The 27,631-nt window shown below is 49.2% G+C and overlaps 1 protein-coding gene across 3 annotated transcripts; it reads left to right on the forward strand.

Annotated features, from left to right (window-relative positions):
* The first annotated feature begins 6,484 nt into the window (after positions 1 to 6,484).
* slc35b2 (solute carrier family 35 member B2) lies at positions 6,485 to 24,452 on the forward strand. 3 transcript variants are annotated; one of them, XR_008723548.1, is made up of 6 exons: positions 6,485 to 6,673; positions 14,779 to 14,960; positions 15,269 to 15,325; positions 19,662 to 19,822; positions 21,410 to 23,777; positions 23,820 to 24,452. XR_008723548.1 is itself a non-coding variant. In XM_055636278.1 (5 exons), exons 1-5 carry the CDS (start codon positions 6,657 to 6,659, stop codon positions 22,343 to 22,345), a joined length of 1,353 nt encoding a protein of 450 aa, XP_055492253.1. In that variant the 5' UTR covers positions 6,485 to 6,656; the 3' UTR covers positions 22,346 to 24,452. The 3 variants fall into 3 exon arrangements, 2 of the variants coding, with proteins under 2 accessions (XP_055492253.1, XP_055492254.1); XM_055636278.1 differs by having other exon boundaries at positions 21,410 to 24,452; XM_055636279.1 differs by lacking the exon at positions 15,269 to 15,325 and having other exon boundaries at positions 6,487 to 6,673; positions 21,410 to 24,452.
* Positions 24,453 to 27,631: the final 3,179 nt, after the last annotated feature.

Here is a 27,631-nt window from a genome sequence, read left to right on the forward strand (position 1 = left end):
AGGACTGCTCTCACCCCAACCATGGACTGTTTACCCTCCTACCATCCGGGAGGCGCTACAGGTCTCTCCGTTGCCGGACCAGCAGGTCCAGGAACAGCTTCTTCCCTGCGGCTGTCACACTACTCAACAACGTACCTCGGTGACTGCCAATCACCCCCCCCCCCCCATCCCACCGGACACTTCTCCCACCAGGAAAACACTATGACTGTATGCATGTAAATAGATTTATTTATTGAAATCATATTCTATGTCGCTCTTCCAGGGAGATGCTAACTGCATTTCGTTGTCTCTGTACTGTACACTGACAGGTTGAATCTGAATCTGAATCTGAAAGACGTGCGGGTTTGTAGGTTAATTGGCCTCTGTAAATTGCCCCAGTGTGCAGCAGGATAATTAGTGTTCGGCACGGACTCAGTGGACCAAAGGGGCTGTTCCCATGCTGTATCTCTAAAACTAAACTAAAAAAGTGGTAGGTGGAGTTCTGATAAGTCTCACTATCCCTGATTTTCATAAAACTAACATGGAAGCAGGTCCTTTGGCCCACTGTCCACATCTACCATTCTACATTCACACTAGTTCCATGTTATCCCACTTTTACATCCACTCCCTATACATAGAAACATAGAAAATAGATGTAGGTGTAGACTATTTGGCCCTTCGACCCAGCACCGCCATTCAATATGATCATGGCTGATCATCAAGAATCAGTACCCCGGTCCTGCTTTCTCCCCATATCCCTTGATTCCGTTAGCCCAAAGAGCTAAATCTAACTCTCCCTTGAAAACATCATATCGAATCGTTAGCAGGCTGAGGGCCAGAACGATGGACTTACCACGAGCTGAAGCTGTTCCGGCCTCATTTCTTTGTCCAGTTCGGTGAGTTCAGACACCATTCGACATGCCTCGACGTTCAAGTATTCGAATATGCGGATCTTCCCTCTGGCAAACCTGGAGAGCAGGAGAGGAATGAAGTTTCCATCCACCACACCATCCTGTCACACACTCCCCCCCTCCCTCCCTCCCTCCGTCCGTCCCGTGACACACTCCCTCCCTCCCTCCGTCACACACACACACTCCCTCTCCCTACACTAGAGGCAACAACCCCACAAACCCACACGTCTTTCGGATGTGGGAGGAAACTGGAGCATCCAGGGGAAACTCATGCGGTCTCCGTTTTTTTCCTATAGTTCCCTTTAGAAAATTCCTAATGAATCCCCAGGCAGTGATTACAGACTGCAGTAATTGCTGCAAGAAGATGTTTTTTCACTTCTTGCCTCTGTTTCTTCCTTTCATCGGTGTTCTCTGTGACTGACCTTCCTGCCAATGAAAGATCGCATTGATTTATCACAATTCTTCAAAGCACGAAATGGCTCAATCAGATGTTCCCCTCCCTCCTGATGTCAAAGTCTCCTCTCACAGGAACCCTCGGCTCAGGTTCACTCTGGTGGATTTGTTACAGTCAACACCATCTCTCCAGCTACGCATGTGTCTCCTTTATCTTCCTATTTCTGTACTCGCTGTAACACTTGCCATTGTTAATAATCTGAAGATTTCTAACTTTGAGATCCAGTTTTTTTACATCTATTTCCAGGCTCTCTAAATTTTGCTTCGCTCTTTCTACCTCTGACGTTGGTACGGATTTGGAGAGCAACCTCTGGCTATTTCCCCTTTCCCAAAAGACATCTGAACAGGTTTCTCATAAGGGTGTTGTCCCGATTTCCCAAACGTTGCAGCCCTGGCACTGATTTCTTACATGCACTCTCTCTGTAACTGCAACACCATAAGGCTGTAATACTATATTCTACACTCAGGTATTTTCTCTTCACACTCCCTGTTCTGCTTGTGTGTGGCCTCATTGTATTCATGTACACTTTGATTTGACTGAACAGCAGACAAACAATGCTTTCCACTGTATTTCAGCATACTTGACATAATAAAGCAATACCTGTTCATCCTGATCTCCACCCAAAGCAATAACATCCTTGCCTCTGTTATCTGTGAGACAAGGCACCGCCCAGCAGTCACATCAACAGCTATGGGAATCACCTGTGTTCCTTCCTCCCATGCTGTGCCTTTAAACCAGCTGTAGTGCCTGACTCCTGATTCTGGGATTGCTCCCAGGAACCCTCGCTCCCATCGGTATGAAAAAGGAAAAGTCTGTGTTTGGAAGGAAAGGACCCAGGGAATCTGGCACTTCCCGCCTGCCGAAATACAGTACAAAGCATTGTTTGTGTGCTGTCTAATCTGTCTAATCTGTACAGAGTGGGCGGCCTGGCTGACAGGAGGTATCAGTAGATTGGTGGGTGTTCACAATGTTGCCAGGTGAAAATCAATGCAGGGAGCTGTGAGCTGAGTGATTTGGAGTGGATGCACAAAGCAAGAATACACAGATCCGCGGATACACAAGACACAAGACCTGAATCCGGGGCTCGGCCGTGGGCCAATGGACGACATCGTCAGGAGCTCGCAGGTCACAGGTTGGTGACCTGTTTTTCCGGAGCTCCCGCGGCAACAGCTGCGTCTGCTGGACTGGAGGGCGGCAGCTTCGACCACCCCGGGCCCACGGTGGGGTAACAACATCTTCGGCCTGGATCGCCTCAGCGCAGAGGGAGAATAAGGAGGGAAGAGACAGTGACTTTAAGACTTTTGCCTCCATCGCAGTGAGGAGGTGCCTGGTGAACTCACTGTGGTGGATGTTAATTTGTGTTTATTGTATGTTTTGTTATTTATTATTATATGTATGACTGCAGGCAACGAAATTTCGTTCAGACCGAAAGGTCTTAATGAGAAATAAAGGAATCTAATCTAAAATAAAAGTGTGGAAGATGGGGAGAGGGTTCCACAGCTGACTGTCTGAGGTGTCGGAGGAGCAGCGCTCAGAACAGTGTGATATTGCTGAAAGAACACATGAAGACCTATACTCTACAGGTCCACTTGGACCCACAGCTGGACAAGAAGCTTGGCCTCTCTCTTTGTGCTGTAATATTCTACAATGGTGTGAACGGCCTCTAGATGAGGAACGCACCAAAGGTGAATTGGATTGTTTCTGCACCAACTTCCCTGCTCACGCCCACGCCCAAGATAAAAAGAATGGAGGTAAAGCTTATAGAGTCTGGAAAGAGATGTAGTTGTACAGATCCCTAGTGAGACCACACCTGGAGTATTGGGTGCAGTTTTGGCCCCCTAATTTGCGGAAGGACATTCTTGCTATTGAGGGAGTGCAGCGTAGGTTTACGAGGTTAATTCCCGGGATGGCGGGACTGTCGTATGCTGAGAGAATGGAGCAGCTGGGCTTGTACACTCTGGAGTTTAGAAAGATGAGAGGATATCTCATTGAAACATATAAGATTGTTAAGGGCTTGGGCACGCTAGAGGCAGGAAACATGTTCCCGATGTTGGGGGGAGTCCAGAACCAGAGGCCACAGTTTAAGAATAAGGAGTAAGCCATTTAGAACGGAGACGAGGAAACAGTGTCAGAGGGCGGTGGAGGCCGGTTCTCTGGATGCTTTCAAGAGATAGCTAGATAGGACTCTTAAAAATAGCGGAGTCAGGGGATATGGGGAGAAGGCAGGAACCGGGCACTGATTGGGGATGATCAGCCATGATCACATTGAATGGCGGTGCTGGCTCGAAGGGCTGAATGACCTACTCCTGCACCTATTGTTTATTGTCTATTGTGATTTAAAAACTGGATCTCAGAGCCAATAATCAGATTACGAACAGTGGCATGTTCTAGCGAGCACAGAAATGGTAAAATAAAGGAGATTAATGCTTGGCTGGAGTAGGTGAATTGAGGACCAGTGGACATAGGTTCAAGGGGAAGGGGAAAGTAATTAAAAATAATCTGAGGGTTATCTTTTTTACAGAGGGTGGTGGGTGTATGGAACAAGTTGCCAGAGGAGGTAGTTGAGGCTGGGACTATCCCATCATTTGGTACATGAATGAGACGGGTTTGGAGGGATATGGATCAAACATGGGCAGGTGGGACTACTGTAGCTGGGACATGTTGGTCAGTGTGGGCAAGTTGGGCCGAAGGGCCTATTTCCACTCTATGACTCAATGAGTGATGGTGTTGACTGTAACAAATCAATCTGAAATGAGTGGTGGTGGGAGCTTTGCCCAGTTCAATGTAGATGTGATAAGCTGCCCCTCTTCTAGGCTATCATCCGCAGCATCAAGGCCCTAGTTACATCCAGAACACCACATGGGGCAAGCCCGACTGTTCACATGCCTGACAATGACCTTGGACGATGACACAAAGCTGGATGGCAATGGGAACTGTGAAGAAGATGTTAGGAGGTTGCAGGGTGACCTGGATAAGTTGAGTGAGTGGGCAGATTTGTGGCAGATGCAGTGTAATATAGGTAAATGTGAGGTTATCCACTTTGGCGGCAAAAACAAGGGGGCAGATTATTATCTCAATGGGGTTAGCTTAGGTAAGGGAGAAGTGCAGCGAGACCTGGGTGTCCTTGTACACAGGTCACTGAAAGTTGGCGTGTAGGTACAGCAGGCAGTGAAGAAAGCTAATGGAATGTTGGCCTTCATAACAAGAGGACTTCAGTACAGGAGTAAAAAGGTTATTCTGCCGTTGTATAGGGCTCTGGTGAGACCACATCTGGAGTATTGTGTACAGTTTTGGTCTCCTAAGTTGAGGAAGGACATCCTTGTGATTGAGGCAGTGCAGCGTAGGTTCACGAGATTGATCCATGGGATGGCGGGACTGTCATATGAGGAAAGATTGAAAAGACTAGGCTTGCATTCACTGGAGTTTAGAAGGATGAGGGGTGATCTTATAGAAACTTATAAAAGGACTGGACAAGCTAGATGCAGGAAAAATGTTCTCAATGTTGGGCGAGTCCAGAACCAGGGGCCACAGTCTTAGAATAAAGGGGAGGCCATTTAAGACTGTGAGAAAAAACGTTTTCACCCAGAGAGTTGTGAATTTGTGGAATTCCCTGCCACAGAGGGCAGTGGAGGCCAAATCACTGGATGGATTTAAGAGAGAGTTAGATAGAGCTCTAGGGGCTAGTGGAATCTAGGGATATAGGGAGAAGGCAGACACGGGTTATTGATTGGGGACGATCAGCCATGATCACAATGAATGGTAGTGCTGGCTCGAAGGGCCGAAAGGCCTCTGCCTGCACCTATTTTCTATTTTCTATGTTTCTAAACAGACGCTCTGTTCTGCGACTAAATTACTAAGTAGATGGGGGAAAGGATACAAAGCTCCCTTGAACAAGTGTGGTAGGTGCATCTTAGAACACACTGCCGGGGGAGGAGGTGGAAGCAGCAACAACATCAATATAGTATGCCTTGACTGGATAGGGCACAAATAAAGTTTGTCACACATGCATAGGTGTAATTTTTCACCATGTGACAATAAGAAACTAATACTGTATTTAAGAGACATTTAGACAGATACGTGAACAGGCAGGGAGTGGAGAGACACTGATGGTGCATGAAGAGTTTTTTTGCATTGTTTTTGTTTTGCATATATTTTTCATTCCGAATAAAGTCTTTTTAAGAGAAAAACTCTGAAAGTGTTTCCCATTATTTCATGCCTTCTGTTAACAAGAAGCCTCAGGGACAGTTTTATCCAAACACATCGCCAATGATCATATTGAATGGCGGTGCAGGCTCGAAGGGCCGAATGGCCTACCCCTGCACCTAATTTCTATGTTTCTATGATATGCAGAGTATGTGTAAACTAGAATTAGAGTCACAGAATGGGCGAGGTTCCGGGTCGAGACCCTTCCTCAGTCTGGTCTCTCCAGATGCTGCTGCCTGTCCCGCTGAGTGACACCAGCATCTTCTGTGCAACCCAGGATCCATCCATCCATCCATCCATCCATCCATCCATCCATCCATCCATCCATCCATCCATCCATCCATCCATCCATCCATCCATCCATCCATCCATCCATCCATCCATCCATCCATCCATCCATCCATCCATCCATCCATCCATCCATCCATCCATCCATCCATCCATCCATCTGCCTGCAGTCCCTTCCCCTCAGTATGAGGCTTGGTAACTAAATATTATGATTTGAAGCTCAAAATGGCACTGGACCTGACACGTTACCAGTTTCTCTGTTCACAGATGCCGCCTGAAGTCTTGAGCGGTGGTAGATGGTTCTTGTTTTTAATTCAAAATTCAGATTATTTGAAGCTCATTTTCACTGCTCTGCATCCTTCAAGGCGCTGCAGTCGCTCCTCCCGCCAGTGGCGGCGCTGTGGGGCCAGGGCGGCGGTGTCGGAGTAGTCGCTCCTCCCGCCGGTGGCGGCGCTGCAGTCGCTCCTCCCGCCAGTGGCGGCGCTGCAGGGGGCGGGTGGCGGCGCTGCAGTCGCTCCTCCCGCCGGTGGCGGCGCTGCAGTCGCTGTCGGGGGCGGGTGGCGGCGTTGCAGTGACTCCTCCTGCCGGTGGCGGCGCTGTGGGGCCCGGTGTCGGGGTTGGAGTCGTCACCGCCGGCGGGAGGTGGAGGAGGAGGAGTCGGGGCTGCTGCTGCTGCGCCTGCGCCAAGGCCCCGGGACGCGCCGAGCCGAGCCGGGGGATGCTGGAGGCCGAGCGGCCTGTGGACGGCAACCGGGACCCGGGGCAGCGCAGAGGCCGAGGAGCGGAGCGGGACTGAGAGAGCGGAGCGGAGCGAGGGAACCATGGAGCCGCCGTGGAGGTGAGGGGGAGGGAGAGGGAAGGAGGAGGGAGAGAGGGAGAGAGGGAGAGAGGGAAGGAGAAGAAGGAAGGAAAGAGAGAGGGAGGGAGGGAGGGGGTGGGAGAGGCTACAGCTGGACTGGGTCGAGAGCTACAGCTGGACTGGGGAGGGCACTAGGGATCATAGGGCTGACGAAGGGTCCCGACACGAAACCACCCATTGCTTCTCGCCAGAGATGCTGCCGGTCCCGCTGAGTTACTCCAGCTTTTTGTGCCTATCTTCGGGACCAGCTATAGTTGGACTGGGGAGAGGGGGAGCTACACCTGAACAGGTGGTGAGTCACACATTCATAGGGCTGTGTGGCACGGAACAGCCCCTCCAAGCTAGTTTGTTCATGGCAAGTTGGCACATTTGCCTGCATTTTGTTCATTGCTCTCTAAATTCTTCTTATCCTCATCTATCTAAATGTCCACATTCATAATGGTAGATCTCGACCCAGTCCAGCTTAGATCTCTCTATTCCCCCCCCCTTCCCCAGGCAGCTCATTCTTCACACAGACTACCTTGTGAGTACAAATGGTTCCCCTGAGGTCACTCTCACCTTAAGCCTCTCTTCTAGTTTTGTGTCCTCTACCTGGGAAAAAGACTGAGCATTGAGCTTATTCACCCCCTTCATGATCTTGTACACCTCGAGAAAGTCACCCCTCAGTCTCCTATGCTCTGAAGAAAATAAATCCTAGCCTATCCAGCCTCTTCATATAAATCAAGCTCAGAAACCAAGGTAACATCCTGGTAAGAAGGAATTGCAGATGCTGGTTTACACCAAAGAAAGACACAAAACACTGGAGTAATTCAGTTGGTCAGTCTGAAGAACTGGTAAAAAGGAGAAAAGGAATAGGTGACATTTTTTCAGACTTGAAACCTTTCAATATCCTGGTAAATCTCTTTTGCATAATTTCCAACTTAATGACATCTGTCCAAGAGCAGGATTACCATAACTGCGCACAGCATCCCAAGTGTGGTCTCACCAATGATTTATAAAACTGTATCCTTACTTCAGTACGAAACTTTAGTAACCTTTGTACTTAACAGCCTTTCCAACAAAGGCAAGCTGGCCAAATGTCATCTTCACCACACTTCACCTGAATCACCACCCTTATGGAACCATGCACTTGCATTCCCAGATCTGTGTTCTCTACTATTTACCCACTAAGTCTTGCACTGGTTTGAAAGACCAGAGTGCAACGTCACCTCACACTTGTCAGAGTTAAATTCCAGTTGCCATTCCTTGGCCCCACCTTCCACAACTGATCTGGATACTGCTGTAAACTTAGATACACACTGTCCACAACATCAATTTTGGTATCACCTACATCATCATCCAAATTGTTAAGCCCTTCTCCATAACTACTTAAATAAAATGCTGGTCACTGGTCCCAAAGTGCTGTCCCATTGTCACTTCAGAAACCTGCCCTACCTCATTCCCAAAGAGGGGGTCCAGTGCTGCACTCTCTGTGTTAGCTTCTCTCTGTAATCATCAAGAAGCTTTCAATTGAACAAATTGCACCCAGTCAAAGTCCTTTATACTATGGGAGACACAAAAAGCTGGAGTAACTCTGAGGGTCAGACAGCATCTCTGGAGAAAAGGAGGGTCTCAACCCAAAACGTTACCCATTCCTTTTATCCACAGATTTTGTCTGACCCACTGAGTTACTCCAGATTTTTGCGTCTGTCTCCCTCTCAGGATATTGGTCCCCTTCCACTTCAAGCATAATCCATCTCTCTTGCACAGGTCAATGATTCAAGAATCTGCCTCCTGCACCAGCTTCTCAAACATGCATTCATCTGAACTATCCCCTCTAGTCCTGCCTTCCTGGCGCTGAGAGTAATTTAGACATGACCACCCTCAGAATTCAGCTATTTAAAAATCTTTTGATAACTCCCTATATTCTCTCCTGAAGACCTCATTCCTGTTACTACCTTGGTTTGCAGAGAACAATGTAGCATAGGAATGGGCCCTTCAGCCCACAATGTTTGTGCCAAGCATGATGTCACGTTAAACTGATATCATCAGCCTGTACGCGATCCATTCCCTGTACTTCCCATGTGCCTATCCAAAAGCCTCCTGAACGCCACTGTTGTGTCTGTCGCCTATCCAAAAGCCTCCTGAACGCCACTGTTGTGTCTGTCTATCTACCCTATCTAGGCCTCATCATTTTATATACAGACACTTTCCAACTTTTGCACGAGAGTTACCCCATATGCAATCAGAATCACCTTAAAACTAGGTAGAAGCGAAGAACTGCAGATGCTGGTTCATACAGAAAACGACACAGAGCACATTCTAAAGCTCTCCGCGGCTAATGAAAGGGTTGGCAGTGGAGTCACAAGTCACAGGAGCAATATTAGACCATTCGGCCCATCTAGTCTATTCAATCATGGCTGATCTATCTTCCCCCCCCCCTGTGGGTCTGGCAGCATCTCTGGAGATCATGGATAGGTGACGTTTCGGGTCGGGATCTTTCTTCACACTGATTCAATCCGTTGACTTACTAAAGCACTTTGAAACTAAGTGCCGATGCCGCTGGTCTGCATCAGCGAGACCCTCTTCATTAGTTGTCGCACTGTCCCGTTGAGACTGTTGTTGCGATTCATGTTGTAGCCCCTGGCCGCCGGCACCGATGGGGCGCGCTGGGTCACTGTGGGGCTCTCTCCACTCTCACCAGCTGCCGCGTTTTCCTGCCGGTCGTCCCTTTATCCGCTCCACTGTCGTCTCCTTCTCGCCCGGAGTTGCCGATGTATTCCAAGGTGGACGCTTTCATGTCCATGAAGCTGAAGGGAAGCTCTCATCACCCTCCTGTTGCAATACCACGGGTCATTGAGGAAATGGGAACACCTATTGTGAATTGTTTACGAGTTACCTAACTCGTCGGGGAGTGCCTGTACTTCAAACTAGTCTTCCCTCAAACTCTGACGTTCCAGAGAAAACAACCCCAAGTCTATCCGACTTCTCCCTGTAGCTGAAACCTGTTAATCCAGGCCACATCCTGGTAAACCTCCTCTGCACCCTCCCCAAAGCCTCCACATCTTTACTATAATGAGGTGACTAGATTTGCACACAATAGCCAATTGTGGCCAAACTAAAGTACTACAGGGCGGCATAATGACTTCTTGACGTGTTCAATGTCCCGAGCAATGAAAGAGAAGCATACAAATATGCTGCTTTAACCACCCTATCTACTTGTGCTACCACTTTAGGTGAGCAATGAACTTTGACCAAGATCCCTCTGCACTTCAACGCTGTTAAGGGTCCTGCCATTAACTCAACCTCGCAAAGTGCAACACCTCCCACTTACTCGGGTTAAACTCTACCTGCCATTTCTCCTTGCCCCAGTTAAGTACCTTCCCCATACATCCCTATTCAAAACTATCTTAAAACTTATTGAGTTGTGATGACTATCTCCAAATTCCTCTTCCACTGCAACACGAGACACCTGGTCAGGCTCGATTCTCCATACAAGGCCCAGTGTGGTACCTCCTCAAGTCAGTCTATCCACACACTTGCACCTCTCAAATTCTGCCCCCTCTAATCCTCTTGCCCTGATAACACCCAGTCAATAAAGGGGAAGTTAAAGTGACCCGCTACAACAACCCTGCGATTCTTGCATCCTTCCGTTATCTGTCTACATAACTGATCCTCTATCTCCCGCTATAATACCATCCCACTAGAGTGATTGCTCCTTTCTTATCTGTGAGCTCAACCCATAGACGTCCTGGTTGTTGGTTCCGATGTGCACAACGACTTCTGGCTGCTCACCCTCCCCATTGGGAATGTTCTGCAGCCGCTCCGAGACTCCGGCTCCACGGAAAGGACACGCCATCCTGGAGTCTCATTTGAGGCCACAGAATCTTCCGTCTCTCTCCCTAACTAGCACTCTGGTGACTTTAACCTACACCACTGTGTTCAGAGCCTGGTGCAGTGCAGGGCGACACAGCTTGTAGAGCTACTGCCTCTCAGCGCCAGAGACCTAGGTTCGGTCCTGACCCCTGATGCTGTCCGTGTGGAGTTTGTACGTTCTCCCTGTGATCGCGTCGGTTTCCTCCAAGTGCTCCGATTTCCCCCCCACATCCCACAGAGGTGCAGGTTTGTAGGTTAATTGGCCTCTGTAAAAATTGTCCCAAACATGTTGGGAGTGGATGAGAGACATAGAAATTAGGTGCAGGAGTAGGCCATTCGGCCCTTCGAGCCTGCACCGCCATTCAATATGATCATGGCTGATCATCCAACTCAGTATCCCGTACCTGCCTTCTCTCCATACCCCCTGATCCCCTTAGCCACAAGGGCCACATCTAACTCCCTCTTAAATATAGCCAATGAACTGGCCTCAACTACCCTCTGTGGCAGAGAGTTCCAGAGATTCGCCACTCTCTGTGTGAAAAAAGTTCTTCTCATCTCGGTTTTTAAAGGATTTCCCCCTTATCCTTAAGCTGTGACCCCTTGTCCTGGACTTCCCCAACATCGGGAACAATCTTCCTGCATCTAGCCTGTCCAACCCCTTAAGAATTTTGTAAGTTTCTATAAGATCCCCTCTCAATCTTCTAAATTCTAGAGAGTATAAACCAAGTCTATCCAGTCTTTCTTCATAAGACAGTCCTGACATCCCAGGAATCAGTCTGGTGAACCGTCTCTGCACTCCCTCTATGGCAATAATGTCCTTCCTCAGATTTGGAGACCAAAACTGTACGCAATACTCCAGGTGTGGTCTCACCAAGACCCTGTACAACTGCAGTAGAACCTCCCTGCTCCTATACTCAAATCCTTTTGCAATGAAAGCTAACATACCATTCGCTTATTTACTGCCTGCTGCACCTGCATGCCTACCTTCAATGACTGGTGTACCATGACACCCAGTTCTCGCTGCATCTCCCCCTTTCCCAATCGGCCACCATTTAGATAATAGTCTGCTTTCCCGTTTTTGCCACCAAAATGGATAACCTCACATTTATCCACATTATACTGCATCTGCCAAACATTTGCCCCACTCACCCAGCCTATCCAAGTCACCTTGCAGTCTCCTAGCATCCTCCTCACAGCTAACACTGCCCCCCAGCTTAGTGTCATCCGCAAACTTGGAGATACTGCCTTCAATTCCCTCATCCAGATCATTAATATATATTGTAAATAGCTGGGGTCCCAGCACTGAGCCTTGGGGTACCCCACTAGTCACTGCCCGCCATTGTGAAAAGGACCCGTTTACTCCTACTCTTTGCTTCCTGTTTGCCAGCCAGTTCTCTATCCACATCAATACTGAACCCCCAATGCCTTGTGCTTTAAGTTTGTATACTAATCTCTTATGTGGGACCTTGTCGAAAGCCTTCTGGAAGTCCAGATACACCACATCCACTGGTTCTCCCCTATCCACGCTACTAGTTACATCCTCGAAAAATTCTATAAGATTCGTCAGACATGATTTACCTTTCGTAAATCCATGCTGACTTTGTCCAATGATTTCACCACTTTCCAAATGTGCTGCTATCCCATCTTTAATAACTGACTCTAGCAGTTTCCCCACTACCGATGTTAGACTAACTGGTCTGTAATTCCCCATTTTCTCTCTCCCTCCCTTCTTAAAAAGTGGGGTTACGTTTGCTACCCGCCAATCTTCAGGAACTACTCCAGAATCTAAAGAGTTTTGAAAGATTATTACTAATGCATCCACTATTTCTGGAGCTACTTCCTTAAGTACTCTGGGGTGCAGCCTATCTGGCCCTGGGGATTTATCGGCCTTTAATCCATTCAATTTACCCAACACCACTTCCCGGCTAACCTGGATTTCACTCAATTCCTCCAACTCCTTTGACCCGCGGTCCCCTGCTATTTCCGGCAAATTATTTATGTCTTCCTTAGTGAAGACGGAACCAAAGTAGTTATTCAATTGGTCCGCCATATCCTTGTTCCCCATGATCAACTCACCTGTTTCTGACTGCAAGGGACCTACATTTGTTTTAACTAATCTCTTTCTTTTCACATATCTATAAAAACTTTTGCAGTCAGTTTTTATGTTCCCTGCCAGTTTTCTTTCATAATCTATTTTTCCTTTCCTAATTAAGCCCTTTATCCTCCTCTACTGGTCTTTGAATTTCTCCCAGTCCTCCGGTATGCTGCTTTTTCTGGCTAATTTGTACGCATCATCCTTCGCTTTGATACTATCCCTGATTTCCCTTGTTATCCATGGATGTACTAACTTCCCTGATTTATTCTTTTGCCAAACTGGGATGAACAATTTTTGTAGTTCATCCATGCAGTCTTTAAATGTCTTCCATTGCATATCCACCGTCAACCCTTTTAGAATTAATTGCCAGTCAATCTTGGCCAATTCATGTCTCATACCCTCAAAAAGTTACCTTTCTTTAAGTTCAGAACCATTGTTTCTGCTAACTAACCCTTCCTCATTAACAATGTCACTCTCCATCCTAATGAAGAACTCAACCATATTATGGTCACTCTTGCCCAAGGGGGCACGTACAACAAGATTGCTACCTAACCCTCCCTCATTACTCAATACCCAGTCTAAAATAGCCTGCTCTCTCGTTGGTTCCTCTACATGTTCATTTAGATAACTATCCCGCATACATTCCAAGAAGTCCTCTTCCTCAGCACCCCAGCCAATTTGATTCACCCAATCTATATGTAGATTGAAGTCACCCATTATAACTGTTTTGCCTTTGTCGCACGCATTTCTAATTTCCTGTTTGATACCATCTCCAACTTCACTACTACTGTTAGGTGGCCTATACACAACACCCACCAGCGTTTTCTGCCCCTTAGTGTTTTGCAGCTCTACCCATACCTATTCCACATCCTCCAAACTAATGTCCTTCCTTTCCATTGCATTAATCCCCTCTCTAATCAGTAACGCTACCCCACCTCCTTTTCCTTTCTCTCTATCCCTCCTGAATATTGAATATCCCTGGATGTTCAGCTCCCAGCCTTGGTCACCCTGGAGCCATGTCTCCGTGATCCCAACTATATCATAGTCATTAATAGCTATCTGCACATTCAACTCATCCACCTTATTAGAAAGTGGGGTAACATGGAACAAGTGTGAATGGGTGATCGGTGGGCAGTGTGGACTCGGTGGGCCGAAGGGCCTTTTTCCATGCTGTATCTGTAAACTAAACCTCAAGTGGCCAGATCCTGACCATACCAGCAATGTTTCCCCTCAATCCGCTGACTACATCCAACACAGCAGCCCCAGGGCCCACACCTGCAACAGCAGAACCACTCACTCCCATCATTTACTGGAAAGACCTGAACCGTTTGCACTGTTGATCCCCGAGGGCTGCAACCGGGGTGTGACATTGCAACCTTCACGTGGTCCACCCTGTTTCAACAGATGCAATTAACCTGGCATGCACAAACAGAAGTTCAACAGAATAAGTTGTCTTACAACATTAGGCTGTGCACACCATACGCAAGAAGAAGAAGGGCTGCAACCAACCTCACTGGAAGAAGGAATGTTGCTCCGTGTGTGTGTGTGCGACACACTGAGACCTCGGAGACAGAGAGAGGAGGCGGGGAGAGGGTTGGACTGGTGTGGAGAATTACACTGAGAGCACAGCCTCACAATGTAGACTCACTCGGTCACCACAGTGTGGCGCTCCTTCAGTGCCCTCTCCCTCCTCGCCACATGGCTCTCCCACCATGCAGCCGTCCCTCCCAGCCCCTCCCGCAGTGTGACACTTCCTTGCTGACCCTCCTGCCTCCCGGCGCTCACTTGCCTCCCACCAAGTGGAGGATTGGGTGCTGGACATCCAGCCAGGGACTGGGGACGCCCTGGGCAGTGGTAAAGGGTTGCCCGGGGGAGGGGTGAGGAGTTGCTTCGGGGAGGGGTTGCCGCGGGGGAGGGGTAGGGGGTAGCTCTGGGGAGGGATGAAGGGTTGCCGCAGGGGAGGGGTGGGCAGGCCGAGCTGTGTGCTGCTGGTTCTGCCACTGCTGGGGAGGGGTGGGGGGTTGCTCCGGGAGAGGGCTGGGGGGTTGCTCTGGGGAGAGTGAAGGGCTGCTCCGGGGAGGGGTGGGCAGGCTGAGCTGGAGCTGAGTGTCACGCTGTGTGCTATGTGTTGCAGTGCGCTGCTGGCTCTGGTACTGTTGGCTGCCCCAGCCTGGGCCGAGGATCCCAGCCCAGCGGAGCACTGGTCTGATTTCTGGGCGGTTCGCTTCATCATTAACCTGGCCGGTTACGCTACCATCCTCCTGCCCGGATATCTGCTGGTGAAGTACTTCAAACGGACAAATTACCTGGAGAGAGGCGAGTATCGAGAGGGGTGGGGGGAATGGAATTATTGGGGCACGTTACAGGAGGTCACAGGGTGGGGGTTCCCCTGTGGCAGGGGTCAGAGGGCGTGGGGTTGTCATAGGGGAGAGGTCAGACGGTGCTGGTTTTGCCATTATTTATAATAAATGACCTTTATTCCTCATATCTTATATCTTATATGGAAAAGATACTTAGAGATAATATATATAAGCATCTGGATAAACAGGGTCTGATTAGGAACAGTCAACATGGATTTGTGCCTGGAAGGGCATGTTTGACTAATCTTCTTGAATTTTTTGTAGAGGTTACTGTGGAAATTGACGAGGGTAAAGCAGTGGATGTTGGCTATATGGACTTTGGTAAGGCCTTTGACAAGGTTCCTCATGGAAGGTTGGTTAAGAAGGTTAAACTGTTGGGTATCAATGCAGGAATAGCAAGATGGATTCAACAGTGGCTGAATGGGAGAAGCCAGAGAGTAATGGTGGATGGCTGTTTATCGGGTTGGAGGCAGGTGACTAGTGGGGTGCCTCAGGGATCTGTGTTGGGTCCTTTGTTGTTTGTCATGTACATCAATGATCTGGATGAAGGGGTGGTAAATTGGATTAGTAAGTATGCAGATGATACCAAGATAGGGGGTGTTTTGGATAATGAAGAGGATTTCCAAAGTCTACAGAGTGATTTAGGCCATTTGGAAAAATGGGCTGAAAGATGGCAGATGGAGTTTAATGCTGATAAATGTGAGGTGCTACATCTTGGCAGGACAAATCAAAATAGGACGTACATGGTAAATGGTAGGGAATTGAAGAATACAGTTGGACAGAGGGATCTGGGAATAACCGTGCATAGTTCCTTGAAGGTGGAATCTCATATAGATAGGGTGGTAAAGAAAGCTTTTGGTATGCTAGCGTTTATAAATCAGAGCATTGAGTATAGAAGCTGGGATGTAATGTTAAAATTGTACAAGGCATTGGTGAGACCAAATCTGGAGTATGGTGTACAATTTTGGTCGCCCAACTATAGGAAGGATGTCAACAAAATAGAGAGAGTACAGAGGAGATTTACTAGAATGTTGCCTGGGTTTCGACAACTAAGTTACAGTTAAGTTAGGTCTTTATTCTCTGGAGCGCAGAAGGTTAAGGGGGGACTTGATAGAGGTCTTTAAAATGATGAGAAGGATAGACAGAGTTGATGTGGACAAGCTTTTCCCTTTGAGAATAGGGAAGATTCAAACAAGAGGACATTACTTCAGAATTAAGGGACAGAAGTTTAGGGGTGACATGAGGGGGAACTTCTTTACTCAGAGAGTGGTAGCGGTGTGGAATGAGCTTCCAGTGGAAGTGGTGGCAGCAGGTTCGTTGGTATCATTTTAAAATAAATTGGATAGGCATATGGATGAGAAGGGAATGGAGGGTTATGGTATGAGTGCAGGCAGGTGGGACTAAGGGAAAAAATTTGTTCGGCACGGACTTGTAGGGCCGAGGTGGCCTGTTTCCGTGCTGTAATTGTTATATGGTTATATGGTATGCATGGGAGGGAGGCTATTGGAGAGAATTATTCAGGATAGGAGTTACTCGTATTTGGTAGAGAATGTGGGTCATTGGGGAGAGGTGTAGGACCGGTGTGGAGAATTACACAGACAGACGACTGGCGGCCCAGCCTCACCGTTGCCGACTCCCCCAGCGTGATGGTCCCTCACTGCCCCCCTCCCACGGCTCCTCACTAATCTGCATCTCCTCACATAATGCCCGCACCCTGAATACTGCCCCTGTCACAACTTTAATCCTCACTTCAGTGGGAGGGAAACTATAGCAGAGGACTCTCCGGGAATGGATTGAGGTGTATTTGGAGGAGAATGCGGGTAAGTCGGGACAGTCAGCATGGCTTTGTGCGGGGCAGGGGCAGTGGAAACCTCATTGACGTTTTTGAGTCGGTGGAGAAATTAGGGCAGTGGATGAAGCAAAAAGCTGGAGTAACTCAGCGGGACAAGCAGCATCTCTGGAGAGAAGGAATGGGTGACGTTTCCCATTAAGGGAAACGGATACTTCGCCCATTCCTTCTCTCCAGAGATGCTGCCTGTCCCACTGAGTTACTCCAGCATTGTGTGTCTATCGTGGGGCAGTGGATGATGTCTGCGTGGATTTTAGTAGGGAATTCGCTAGAGTCCCTCCTCGTAGGTTGATCCTGAAGGTTAAGATGCATGAGATTCACGGTGCCTGGGTTGTTTGGATTCAATTGTAGCTACTCATAGGGTAGTGGTGGAAGGGTGATATTCTGCTGGAGGTCTGTGGCCAGTGATGTTCCACAGGGATCGTTGCTGGGACCTCTCTTGTTTGTGAGATATATAACAACTTGGATGCAAATGTAGATCAGTTGGTTACGAGACGGCTCCAATAATTGGTGGAGTTGCAGACAGGGAGGAGGGGGCAGTGGGATGTACATTGGGATACACGGTGTCCTCCAGAATGTTTGGGACAGAGATCCATCATTTATTTATTTGCCTCTGTACTCCACAATTTGAGATTTGTAATAGGAAAAAAATCACATGTGGTTAAAGTGCACATTGTCAGATTTTATTAAAGGCTATTTTTATACATTTTGTTTCACCATGTAGAAATTACAGCTGTGTTTATACATAGTCCCCCCATTTCAGGGCACCATAATGTTTGGGACACAGCAATGTCATGTAAATGAAAATAGTCATGTTTAGTATTTTGTTGCATATCCTTTGCATGCAATGACTGCTTGAAGTCTGTGATTCATGGACATCACCAGTTGCTGGGTGTCTTCTCTGGTGATGCTCTGCCAGGCCTGTATTGCAGCCATCTTTAGTTTATGCTTGTTTTGGGGGCTAGTCCTCTTCAGTTTTCTCTTCAACATATAAAAGACATGCTCAATTGGGTTCAGATCGGGTGATTGACTTGGCCACTCAAGAATTGACCATTTTTTAGCTTTGAAAAATTCCTTTGTTGCTTCAGCAGTATGTTTGGGATCATTGTCTTGCTGTAGAATGAACCGCCGGCCAATGAGTTTTGAGACGTTTGTTTGAACTTTTGAACTTGAGCACCATCAGCAGATGTGATCTGAAGATAATACACTTCATTGAATTCAGTGAGCCATTTGGTACTACATGCCCAACATCCCCACCACCGTGTTTTGTGATGCTTTGGATCTGAAGTTTCTTCTGAGCCATACTTTGCTCTTTTGGTGGATCTTTTGTTTTATTATAGAGAGAATTTTTCTGTCATTTTAAGTACTTCTGACAAAACTGTAACCTGGCCATCCTATTTTTGCAGCTAATCTTCCTTGGCCTGCCAGTCCCATTGTGATTAGTTCATGAAGTCTTTTTGCACAGTGGTGTTCTCTTTCTTCTTCTTAATGATGTTTCTGATCAGCAGGATTTTGTTTTTTGGTAATTCCTCCTCAGCTGTGGGTTAGTCCCATTGTGATAGTCTCTCAACAGTGCTCTCTTTCTTCTTAATGATGTTCCAAATTCTTGATTTTTAGGCCTAGGGTTAGGCTCTCTAACAATGGCTCAGTCTTTAACTTTCTTTCATTAGGACAACTTTGGTCCTCATGTTGATAAACAGCAATAAAAGGTTCCAAAGGTGATGGAAAGACTAGGTGCTGAGAGCTCTCTTATACCTGCATTAAGGAGGCAATTGAACACACCTAAGCAATTATAAACGCCTATGAAGCCATGTGTCCCAAACATTATGGAACCCTGAAATGGGGGGACTATGTATAAACACAGCTGTAATTTCTACATGGTGAAACCAAAATGTATAAGAATGTGCACTTTAATCACATGTGATTTTTTTCCTATTACAAATCTCAAATTGTAGAGAACCGAGGTAAATAAATAAATGATGGGTCTTTGTCCCAAACATTATGGAGGGCACTGTAGATCGGCTACAGATATGGGCGGGAAAATGGCAGATGAAGTTAATCTGTGCAAGTGAGATATTATAATTTTGGTGGTTGAACGTAAGGGGATAGTATACAGTTAATGGCAAGATCTTTGCCAGCATTGATGTACAGAGGGATCTTGAGCTCTAGGTACCTAGCTCCCTGAAAGTGGCCACATAAGTAGATAAACCTTCGTAGGTTGGGACATTGAGTATAAGAGTCAGGAAGTCATGTCACAGCTTTATAAAACATAGGTTAGGCTGCTTCTGCAGTGTTGTGTCGTTGTGCTCGCTCCATTATAGGATGTGGATCTTTGGAGAGGGTGTAGAAGAGGTTTACCAGAATGCTGCGTGGATTAGAGGACGTTAGCTGTAAGGAGAGATTGGACAAACTTGGATTGTTTTCTCTGGAGTACAAGAGACGACCTGATAGAAGTGCGTAAAAGAATGCATAGATCCGAACCTTTTTACCCAGAGTGGAAATGTGAAAGACTCGAGGGCAGAGCTTTAGGATCAGAGGGCGAAAATTTAAAGATGTGTGGGCAATTGTTTTATACAGAGGATGGTGGGTGCCTGGAAGGCACTGCTGGAGATGGTGGTGGTGGAGGGAGATACAATAGTGGGGTTTAAGAGGCTTTTGGACAAGGTCACGGATATGGAGGATTATGGATCACGTGCAGACAGGTGATTAGTTGAACTTGGCGTGATATTGGGCACAGGCGTTGTGGGTTGACGGGCCTGATCCTGTGCTATGTGTCCTGACTCCCTGCGCTCCTGCTTTGCCTTCCAGGTCGAGGGTTTTGTTTTCCAGTTATAAGCGTCTGTGTGTTCGGCCACGAGGTGAAAACTGGACTGCCGGAGGAACACAGTCCCGGCGTGCGGACGGAGCCGGCAGAATCCTCTCCCACCAAGCAGACGTTGAGGTTGCTGGCCTGTGCCCTGGGACTGCAGGTGAGTTGCCGTGCTGGGGGTCCCGGCTCTCCTGCCCCCCTCCGTTCCTTCCTTCTCCTCCCCAGCTGACTGTGGGCTTTGAGAATCGCTGCTGGTCGCAGCCCAGGGGCTGTCCTGAGCTGGGAGACTGCAGTAGTCTGCTCCCTCCTGTGCTGCCCCCATTCCCTTAGGGAAGCTCCCAATTGGATCTGCTTCCACTGGCCTCCCATCTGGTTCCTGAACATGGCTCCCTGTGAGGAAGCATTGTCCCTGCCCCGTGATCTCTGACCCCCTGCCCCGTGATCTCTGACCTCCCCTGCCCCGTGATCTCTGACCCCCCCCCGTGATCTCTGACCCCCTGCCCCGTGATCTCTGACCCCCTGACCCCTCTGACCCTTGCCCCGTGATCTGACCCCTGACCCGTGAACTCTGCCCCGTGATCTCTGACCCCCTGCCCCTGATCTCTGACCCCCTTGATCTCTGACCCCGCCCCGTGTGATCTCTGACCACCCCCTTCCCGTGATCTCTGACCCCCTGGTAAAACAGATCTCTGACCCCCTTCCCCGTGATCTCTGACCCTCCCCTGCCCCTTGATCCCAGCCACCTGCTTCTGGAAACAGTTCTGACCTCCCTCCCTCCCTCCGCATTTCTACATATGATGAACCATCACTTGATTCCCACACCTCCCTCATTCAGATTGTGCTGCCCCAGCCCCTCTCTGTTGCAGAAACCCAAGTCCACATCTTCATAAGTGATAGGAGCGGAATTGGGCCATTCGGCCCATCAAGTCTACTCCGCCATTCAAGCATGGCTGTTCTATCTTTCCCTCTCAACCCCATTCTCCTGCCTTCTCCCCATAACCCCAGACACTCATACTAAATCAAGAATCTATCAATCTGCGCCTTAAATATATCCGTTGATCGGGCCTCCGCAGCCGCCTGTGGCATCGAATTCCACAGATTCACCACCCGCTGACTAAAGAAATCCCTGCCCTAAACATTTTCTATCCCAGTACCCGTTCAAATTGTAAATGTAGCTGTGTCCATCACTTCCACTGGCGGCTTGTCCCATATATCCACCGCCTTCTAAGTGCAAAAATGTGTCTCTAATGCCCCTGTCCCACTTTGAAGGAAACCTCTGGAAACTTTGCGCTCCACCCAAGGTTTCCGTGCGATTCCCGGAGGTTTTTGCCAGTCTCCCTACCTGCTTCCACTACCTGCAACCTCTGGCAATCACCTGCAACCTCCGGGAACCGCTTGGAAAGCTTGGGTGGGGGGGCAAAGTCTCCAGAGGTTTCCGTTCAGGTTTCCTAAGTGGGGCAGGGGCATTAGGTCCCTTGTAGATCTTTTGCTTCTCACGTTAACTCTATGCTGTGGTTTTAGACTCCCCTACCCTGGGGCAAAGCCTGGCCGTTCACCTTATCGTTGGCCCTCGTGATTGTCACCCATCGCTGTGGACAAGTAGGGCCGAGGGGTTTAATTCCACGCTGCGTGACTCTGTGCTCCCGTGGCGTTGAAGGAGCCCCGGCCCATACCCCTCCCCCTCTCCCTCTCCCTGCACCTCTCCTCGATTGGAGGTGGGCCCATCTGCCCGCTGCTTGCCTTGCAGGTGTCCTACCTGACGTGGGGGGTGCTGCAGGAGCGGGTGATGACTCGCACCTACGGGAAGACAGACACGGACCCCGGCGTGAAGTTCCGCGACTCTCAGTTCCTGGTCTTCATGAACCGTATCCTGGCGGTGACGGTGGCGGCCGTGTGCTGCGCAATGACCAAGCAGCCCCGGCACGGCGCGCCCATGTACAAGTACTCCTTTGCCTCGCTCTCCAACATCCTCAGCAGCTGGTGCCAGTACGAGGCCCTCAAGTTCATCAGCTTCCCCACCCAGGTGCTGGCCAAGGCCTCCAAGGTCATCCCCGTCATGCTGATGGGCAAGCTGGTGTCGCACAAGAGCTACGAGTACTGGGAGTACCTGACCGCGGTGCTCATCTCCTTCGGGGTCAGCGTCTTCCTGCTGAGCAGTGGCCAGGACCACCGGACCTCCTCCATCACCACCTTCTCCGGCGTGGTCATCCTGGCCGGCTACATCCTCTTCGACAGCTTCACCTCCAACTGGCAGGACGCGCTCTTCACCTACAAGATGTCGCCGTTGCAGATGATGTTTGGCGTCAACCTCTTCTCCTGCCTTTTCACGGTGGGCTCGCTGCTGGAGCAGGGGGCTCTCTTCCAGTCGGTGGCCTTCATGGCTCGGCACCCTGAGTTTGGCATGCACGCCGCCCTGCTCTCTGTGTGCTCCGCCTGCGGCCAGCTCTTCATCTTCTACACCATCCGGCATTTTGGGGCGGCCGCCTTCACCATCATCATGACGCTGCGCCAGGCGCTGGCCATCCTGCTGTCCTGCCTGCTCTACGGGCACGCCATCACCCTGCTGGGGGCGCTGGGGGTGGCCACCGTCTTCCTCGCCCTCTTCCTCCGCGTCTACGCCCGCACACGCGTCCGCGCCAAGAAGCGGCCCGTGCAGGGAGAGCCGGCCGTGCAGAGGGTGTAGCCGTGACCCCGACCCACCCACACACGGACGGACGGACAGACAGGCGGGTGGGCAGGGCTCGGGTATCCGCAGCAAACACTGGGACCAGCTGGGGGGGGGGGGGGGGGGGGGCAGAATCGAAATGACATGCAACCACAGGCACCCGTACCCAGGCCTGTGCTGTACACTGCCTGCACAAGTCCTGCACATTAGTGCGAGGGAAAGTGCGTTTGTAATACAGTGCAGAAACCAGCCCTTCAACCAACTCAACCATGCCGACCAGGGCTTTACAGCTGAGCTAATCCCATCTACCTGCACTTGGTCCATATCTCTCTGAACATTTCCCTTCTATTCACCTGTCTAAAGTATTGTAAGCATTGCTATTGACCCCCACCCCACCACACATACAGCTTCCCTTGACAGCTTGTTCCATGTGTGTACCACCCTCTGTGTGAAGCATTACTGCTCAGGTCCCCTTTAGGTCTTTCCCCCCCTCACCTTAAACCTATCTATTTTAGTTCTAGACCTCACACTGGGAACAAGACTGTGACCATTTATCTTACTTTTGCTTCTCGTGACTTTTGTATCCTCGTATAAGGTCATCCTTCGATCCCACACTCCAGCCTCTCCTTTAGCTCGAGTCCTAGTAACATCCTGATAGCTTATTGCACCCTTTCCAGCTTGGGTTGTGTGTGTGTGTGTATAATATATAGTTTAGTTTTGTTTATTGTCGCATGTACCAAGGCGCAGTGAAAAAGCTTTTTTGTTGGGTGCATACGTATATAGGCAGAGGGACCACCGTTCACATAAAAGATGTGTGTATGTGTGTGTGTGTGTGTGTGTGTGTGTGAGAGAGAGAGAAATAGGTGGTGTGTGTGCAGGATTTGTGTCTACATAATATATGCAGTGTGTGTGTTTGCACGGTTGAGGTGTGTGCAAGTAGTGCAGACACATAGGTGTGCATGTAGTATTGAAACATAGGTACGTGTCTTATGCCCATCCATGTACGTTGGTCTGTGGTCCATTGGTCCAGGGGTGGTGTTGGAGTGGCTGCCCTGGCTGGGTGTTGGTGAGGTCGGGGTTGCCCTGAATTGGTGCCCACAGTTGTACTGGTGTAGTTGTCCCGGGTTCAATGTCCTCGGTTTGGGGTTACGTGTAGTTCCCCAAGTTGGGTGTCCTTAGTTGGGGATGGGTGTAGTTGCCCTGGTTGGGTGTTGATAGTAAGGGTTACCTACCCCTGGCTGGGTATCCTCAGTGGGGCTTGGGATTGCCCCGCTCAGTGTCCTCAGTTGGGGTTAAGTGTAGTTGCCGCTGCTGCTGAATGTCCTTGGTTGGGTGTCAATGGTTTGGGTTGCCCCGGCTGGTTATCCTCATTTGAGACAGACACAAAATGCTGGAGTAACTCAGCGGGTCAGGCAGCATCTCTGGAGAAAAGGAATAGGTGACGTTTCAGGTTGAGACCCTTCTTCAGACTGAGTCCCAAGAAGGGTCTCAGCCCCGCCTATCATCAGTTGGGGTTGGGATTGCCCTGGTTTGGTGTCATTGGTTGATGTAGTTGCCTCTGGTGAATGTCCTTGGCTGGGGTTGGTGTCAATGCCCGGGTTGGTGCCAATGCCCGGGTTGGGTGTCGATGGGAAGGGTTGCCATGGGTGGGTGGGTGGGTTGATGCGGTTGTGACTGGGTGTCCACCATTGTCAGTCCGGGCTGTGACTTTCCTCACACAGGGTCAGTGACTCGGGGCCTGCATTTGATCAGAGAGAAGTCAGTGCTTGCCTCTATCCCCAGCCTCTTGTTCTCTCCCCCCCCCCTCGCTGTATCCTGGCCTGCTTTGTTCCTGTGGTCTAACCCCGGCCCACTCCCAGTCTGAAGCACTCCACGTGGTTTTACCAGGGCTTTGTGAAGCCCTTTTTATATCTGTCCCTCCGAACACTGGCTGGCGTTCCAGGGCTGCTGTGCGTAGTTTTTGTACCTGACTGCTTTCTTTTTAGTGGAGTGTGTGATGGACACTGACACTCTGCTGTGCCTGGGTGAGGAGCATTGCTTGGCAAGTGGGTGAGGCTAGGCTCGTGCCAGCATCGGGCTGCAGAGGTGACAAATTGATTATCACTAATAAAATATTTTGGGCGATTTCTGGTTGTTTCTCGTTCCTCTTGTCGTAACGTGCGCCACTGAGGGAATTGGCCTGAATTCAGGGCCTTGGCAGGGGACAGGCAACAGCTGTGTGGTGGGGGTACGCTGGCTGCCTCAGTGCGGCTGATGCCACTTATAATCCTCCTGCATCACCCTGTCAGCTGGAGGTGGCATTGGAGAATGCTGTTGGGATGGGTGTCCCGGCTGAGAGGTTGAGCCATCACCGTCTGCTGAAGAAATGAGATCGATCTGTATTTTTTATGTTGAGGAATGAGGAGTGATCTCAGAGTCACAGAGCACAAACCAGGCCGTTGGGCCCATGTGCATGGTGACCAACTTAATAAGTCCCCAGCATTGGTTATCTCCAACCGTCTCCCCCCCCACCTCCCCCCCCCCCACACACACACACACACACACACAATCAAACACCTGGATCCAAATCCCCATCCCCTCCCTTTCTTCTACCTGGATCCACCTTTTTTTGGCCAGCCCCACCTAATCTCCCATGCCCCCCCCCTCACCTCTTATCTAAAAAGTGAACTCCCTCTGAAGCGGTGATTATGTACCAATAAAGACCCAAAAAAAATTATTTGCTCAAAATAACATCTGAAACATAAACTACATATGTTTACCTGATGGAAAATCCTAAAAAATAAAAATCGAAAATTTGGACCCAGACCTCCTCAGTCGTGCTCAATTGCCCCCCTTAAAAATCAAATTGCCCCCCTGTGGGGCGTACGCCCCACGTTGGGAACCACTGCTCTACTCCTGAAGAAGGGTCCTGACCCAAAATGTTATCTCTCCATTTCCTCAGCTGTCTGACCTGCTTAGTTCCTGCTAATTTTGTTTTACTTCATATTCCAGCATCTGCAGTCTCTTGCACCTTCAACTCTCCATCTATACATCCATTTACAAGTCCTAGATTCACAGCCTCCTCTGCACGGGCGATTTAAATGCTCATCTAGATACTTTGGAGATCCAGCACAGAAACAGGCCCTTTGGCCCACCGAGCCCGCGCCGACCACCGATTAGCACCATCCTACACACTAGGGACAATTTAAAGACAGGCACCCGTAGCCAGGATTGAACCTGGGTCTCTGGCGCTGTGAGGCAGCAACTCTACCGCTGTGCCGTCCAAAACTTGAATGTTCTTATTGCAGCCCATGGGATGGTGCAGGTTTAGCAAGGCTAGAGTGGAGCGAGCATGTGTGCCATAAGTAGATGATGTGCATATGTGTCGGCAGAAACCAGCAGTATTTGATAGTATACATCATTTCAACAGACCAAGTTTCAAGTTGGGACTTTGTGCCACGTTTGAAATATCATCTGTCCCTTTCAGTGTGAAGATAAGCCCTTCGGCCCAACACGTCCATGCCGACCAAGATCTCCCCCCCCCCCCCCATCTAAACTAGTCCCGTTTACCTGCGTTTGATCCATTATCTCCCTAAATCTTTCCTATCCGTGTACCTGTCCAAATAGTTTTAAAAGTTGTTCCAAGTGTTCTCCACAGATGTTGACTAATCCACTGAGTTCCTCCAGCATATTGTTTTTCAGTCACAGTTCCAAAAAATCTGCAGTCTCTTGTCAATCCAATCACTTGAATCCATGATGCTGTACTTGCCTCTCATGCAGCTGCACATTGAGATACTTTCTGCATATTTACACATGCAGCCACCACCATTTCTGAGGCCATCCTGCAATGTCCAAAGTCCAGTCGGCACTGGAGCACGTCCCGCGAACCGGGGTCCCTCTCCCGGACATCTTTGTGTCCCGGGGGGCATCACCTCTTTAATACGTTTAGTGGGTGTGACATATTCCCAGCTGTTCCCATTGTACATGGATTCCAGCTCCTCGCCATTGTGTACCAGTCACCCTGTGCTGCTGCTGCTGCTGCTGCTGCTGCCGCTGCCGCTGCCACCTGGCTATCATGGGGAATGTACCTTCAGGGAATTGTATATCACAAGGCGCGGGGATTAGCTGGGAGTTCTGTCGTTGGTCTGTGTAGGAAGGAACTGCAGTTGAAATGAAAATGAAATGATTCAATTTATTGTCATTGTCAGTGTACAGTACAGAGACAACGAAATGCATTTTTAGCATCTCCCTTGAAAGGGAGACACAGGGCGTCGCGGTGTGCCCGCGCCTGCCGCCGTAACATTCCATTACAGGCAAAGGTGGGTGAAGTGTCTTGCCCAAGGACACAACGACAGTATGCACTCCAAGCGGGATTTGAACCGGCTACCTTCCGGTCGCCAGCCGAACTCTTAGCCCATTGTGCTATCTGTCGTCCTGTTACTGGTTTACACCAAAGATAGACACAAAATGCTGGAGTAACTCAGCGGGATGGGCAGCATCTGGAGAGAAGGCAGAGGCAACGTTTCGGGTTGAGACTCTTGACACTGGTCTGTAGGACTATATCGGCCAGTCACGTGGGTAAAAATCTGCACAACCAATTTGCCACACTTGCTGGCAAACAATATTGCGATCATTTTGGGAGTGTGGTTTGATGCTGGCAATCTTACCCCACTCTTGACGTTGTGTGGGGGTGAGACGTGTTAGTGCAAGGCCTCGACAGATAACCCTGCAGAGAGCATGGGGTGTGGATAAGACAAGGGGGATATCTCTGTTGTGGTGAGGCGAGAGTTTCCGTGAGGAACAGTTGTTGATTTCTGGTCGATAGATTAATGAGGGCGGTTAGAAAAGAAAAAGGATGTCAAAGTTTCGAAACGCAGGTCAGAGCTGCAAGCAATGTGCAGCAGATCAGGCAGCATGATTGGGGGGCTGTTATTTCATGTCACTTGGAAAAAGGCCCTTTGGCCCAATTTATCTAGGGAAACTAAAATGACAATGACACCAATCCCAGTTGCCGGCTTTTGACCCAAATCCCAAATGGTTTTTAAATGTTGTATATGCACCTGCCTCAACCACCTCTCTAGGCAGCCTTTTCTAAATACCTGCTGCCTTTAAATCTTTCACCTCTCACCTCAAACCTACACCCTCTAGTTTTAGACACACCTAACCTGGGGGAAAAAACTGACCATTTGCCATATCCATGTCTCTTATGATCTTGTAAAGGTCATCTTCAGACTATTTTGCTTCAGGGAGAACAGACCCAGTCTTACCTCGTGACTCGAGACCTCCAGTCCCAGTAACGTCCTTCCTTGGAAATCTGTCCTGCAC

This window comes from Leucoraja erinacea, chromosome 5 (genome assembly GCF_028641065.1).
Source record: "Leucoraja erinacea ecotype New England chromosome 5, Leri_hhj_1, whole genome shotgun sequence".
NCBI lineage: Eukaryota > Metazoa > Chordata > Chondrichthyes > Rajiformes > Rajidae > Leucoraja > Leucoraja erinaceus.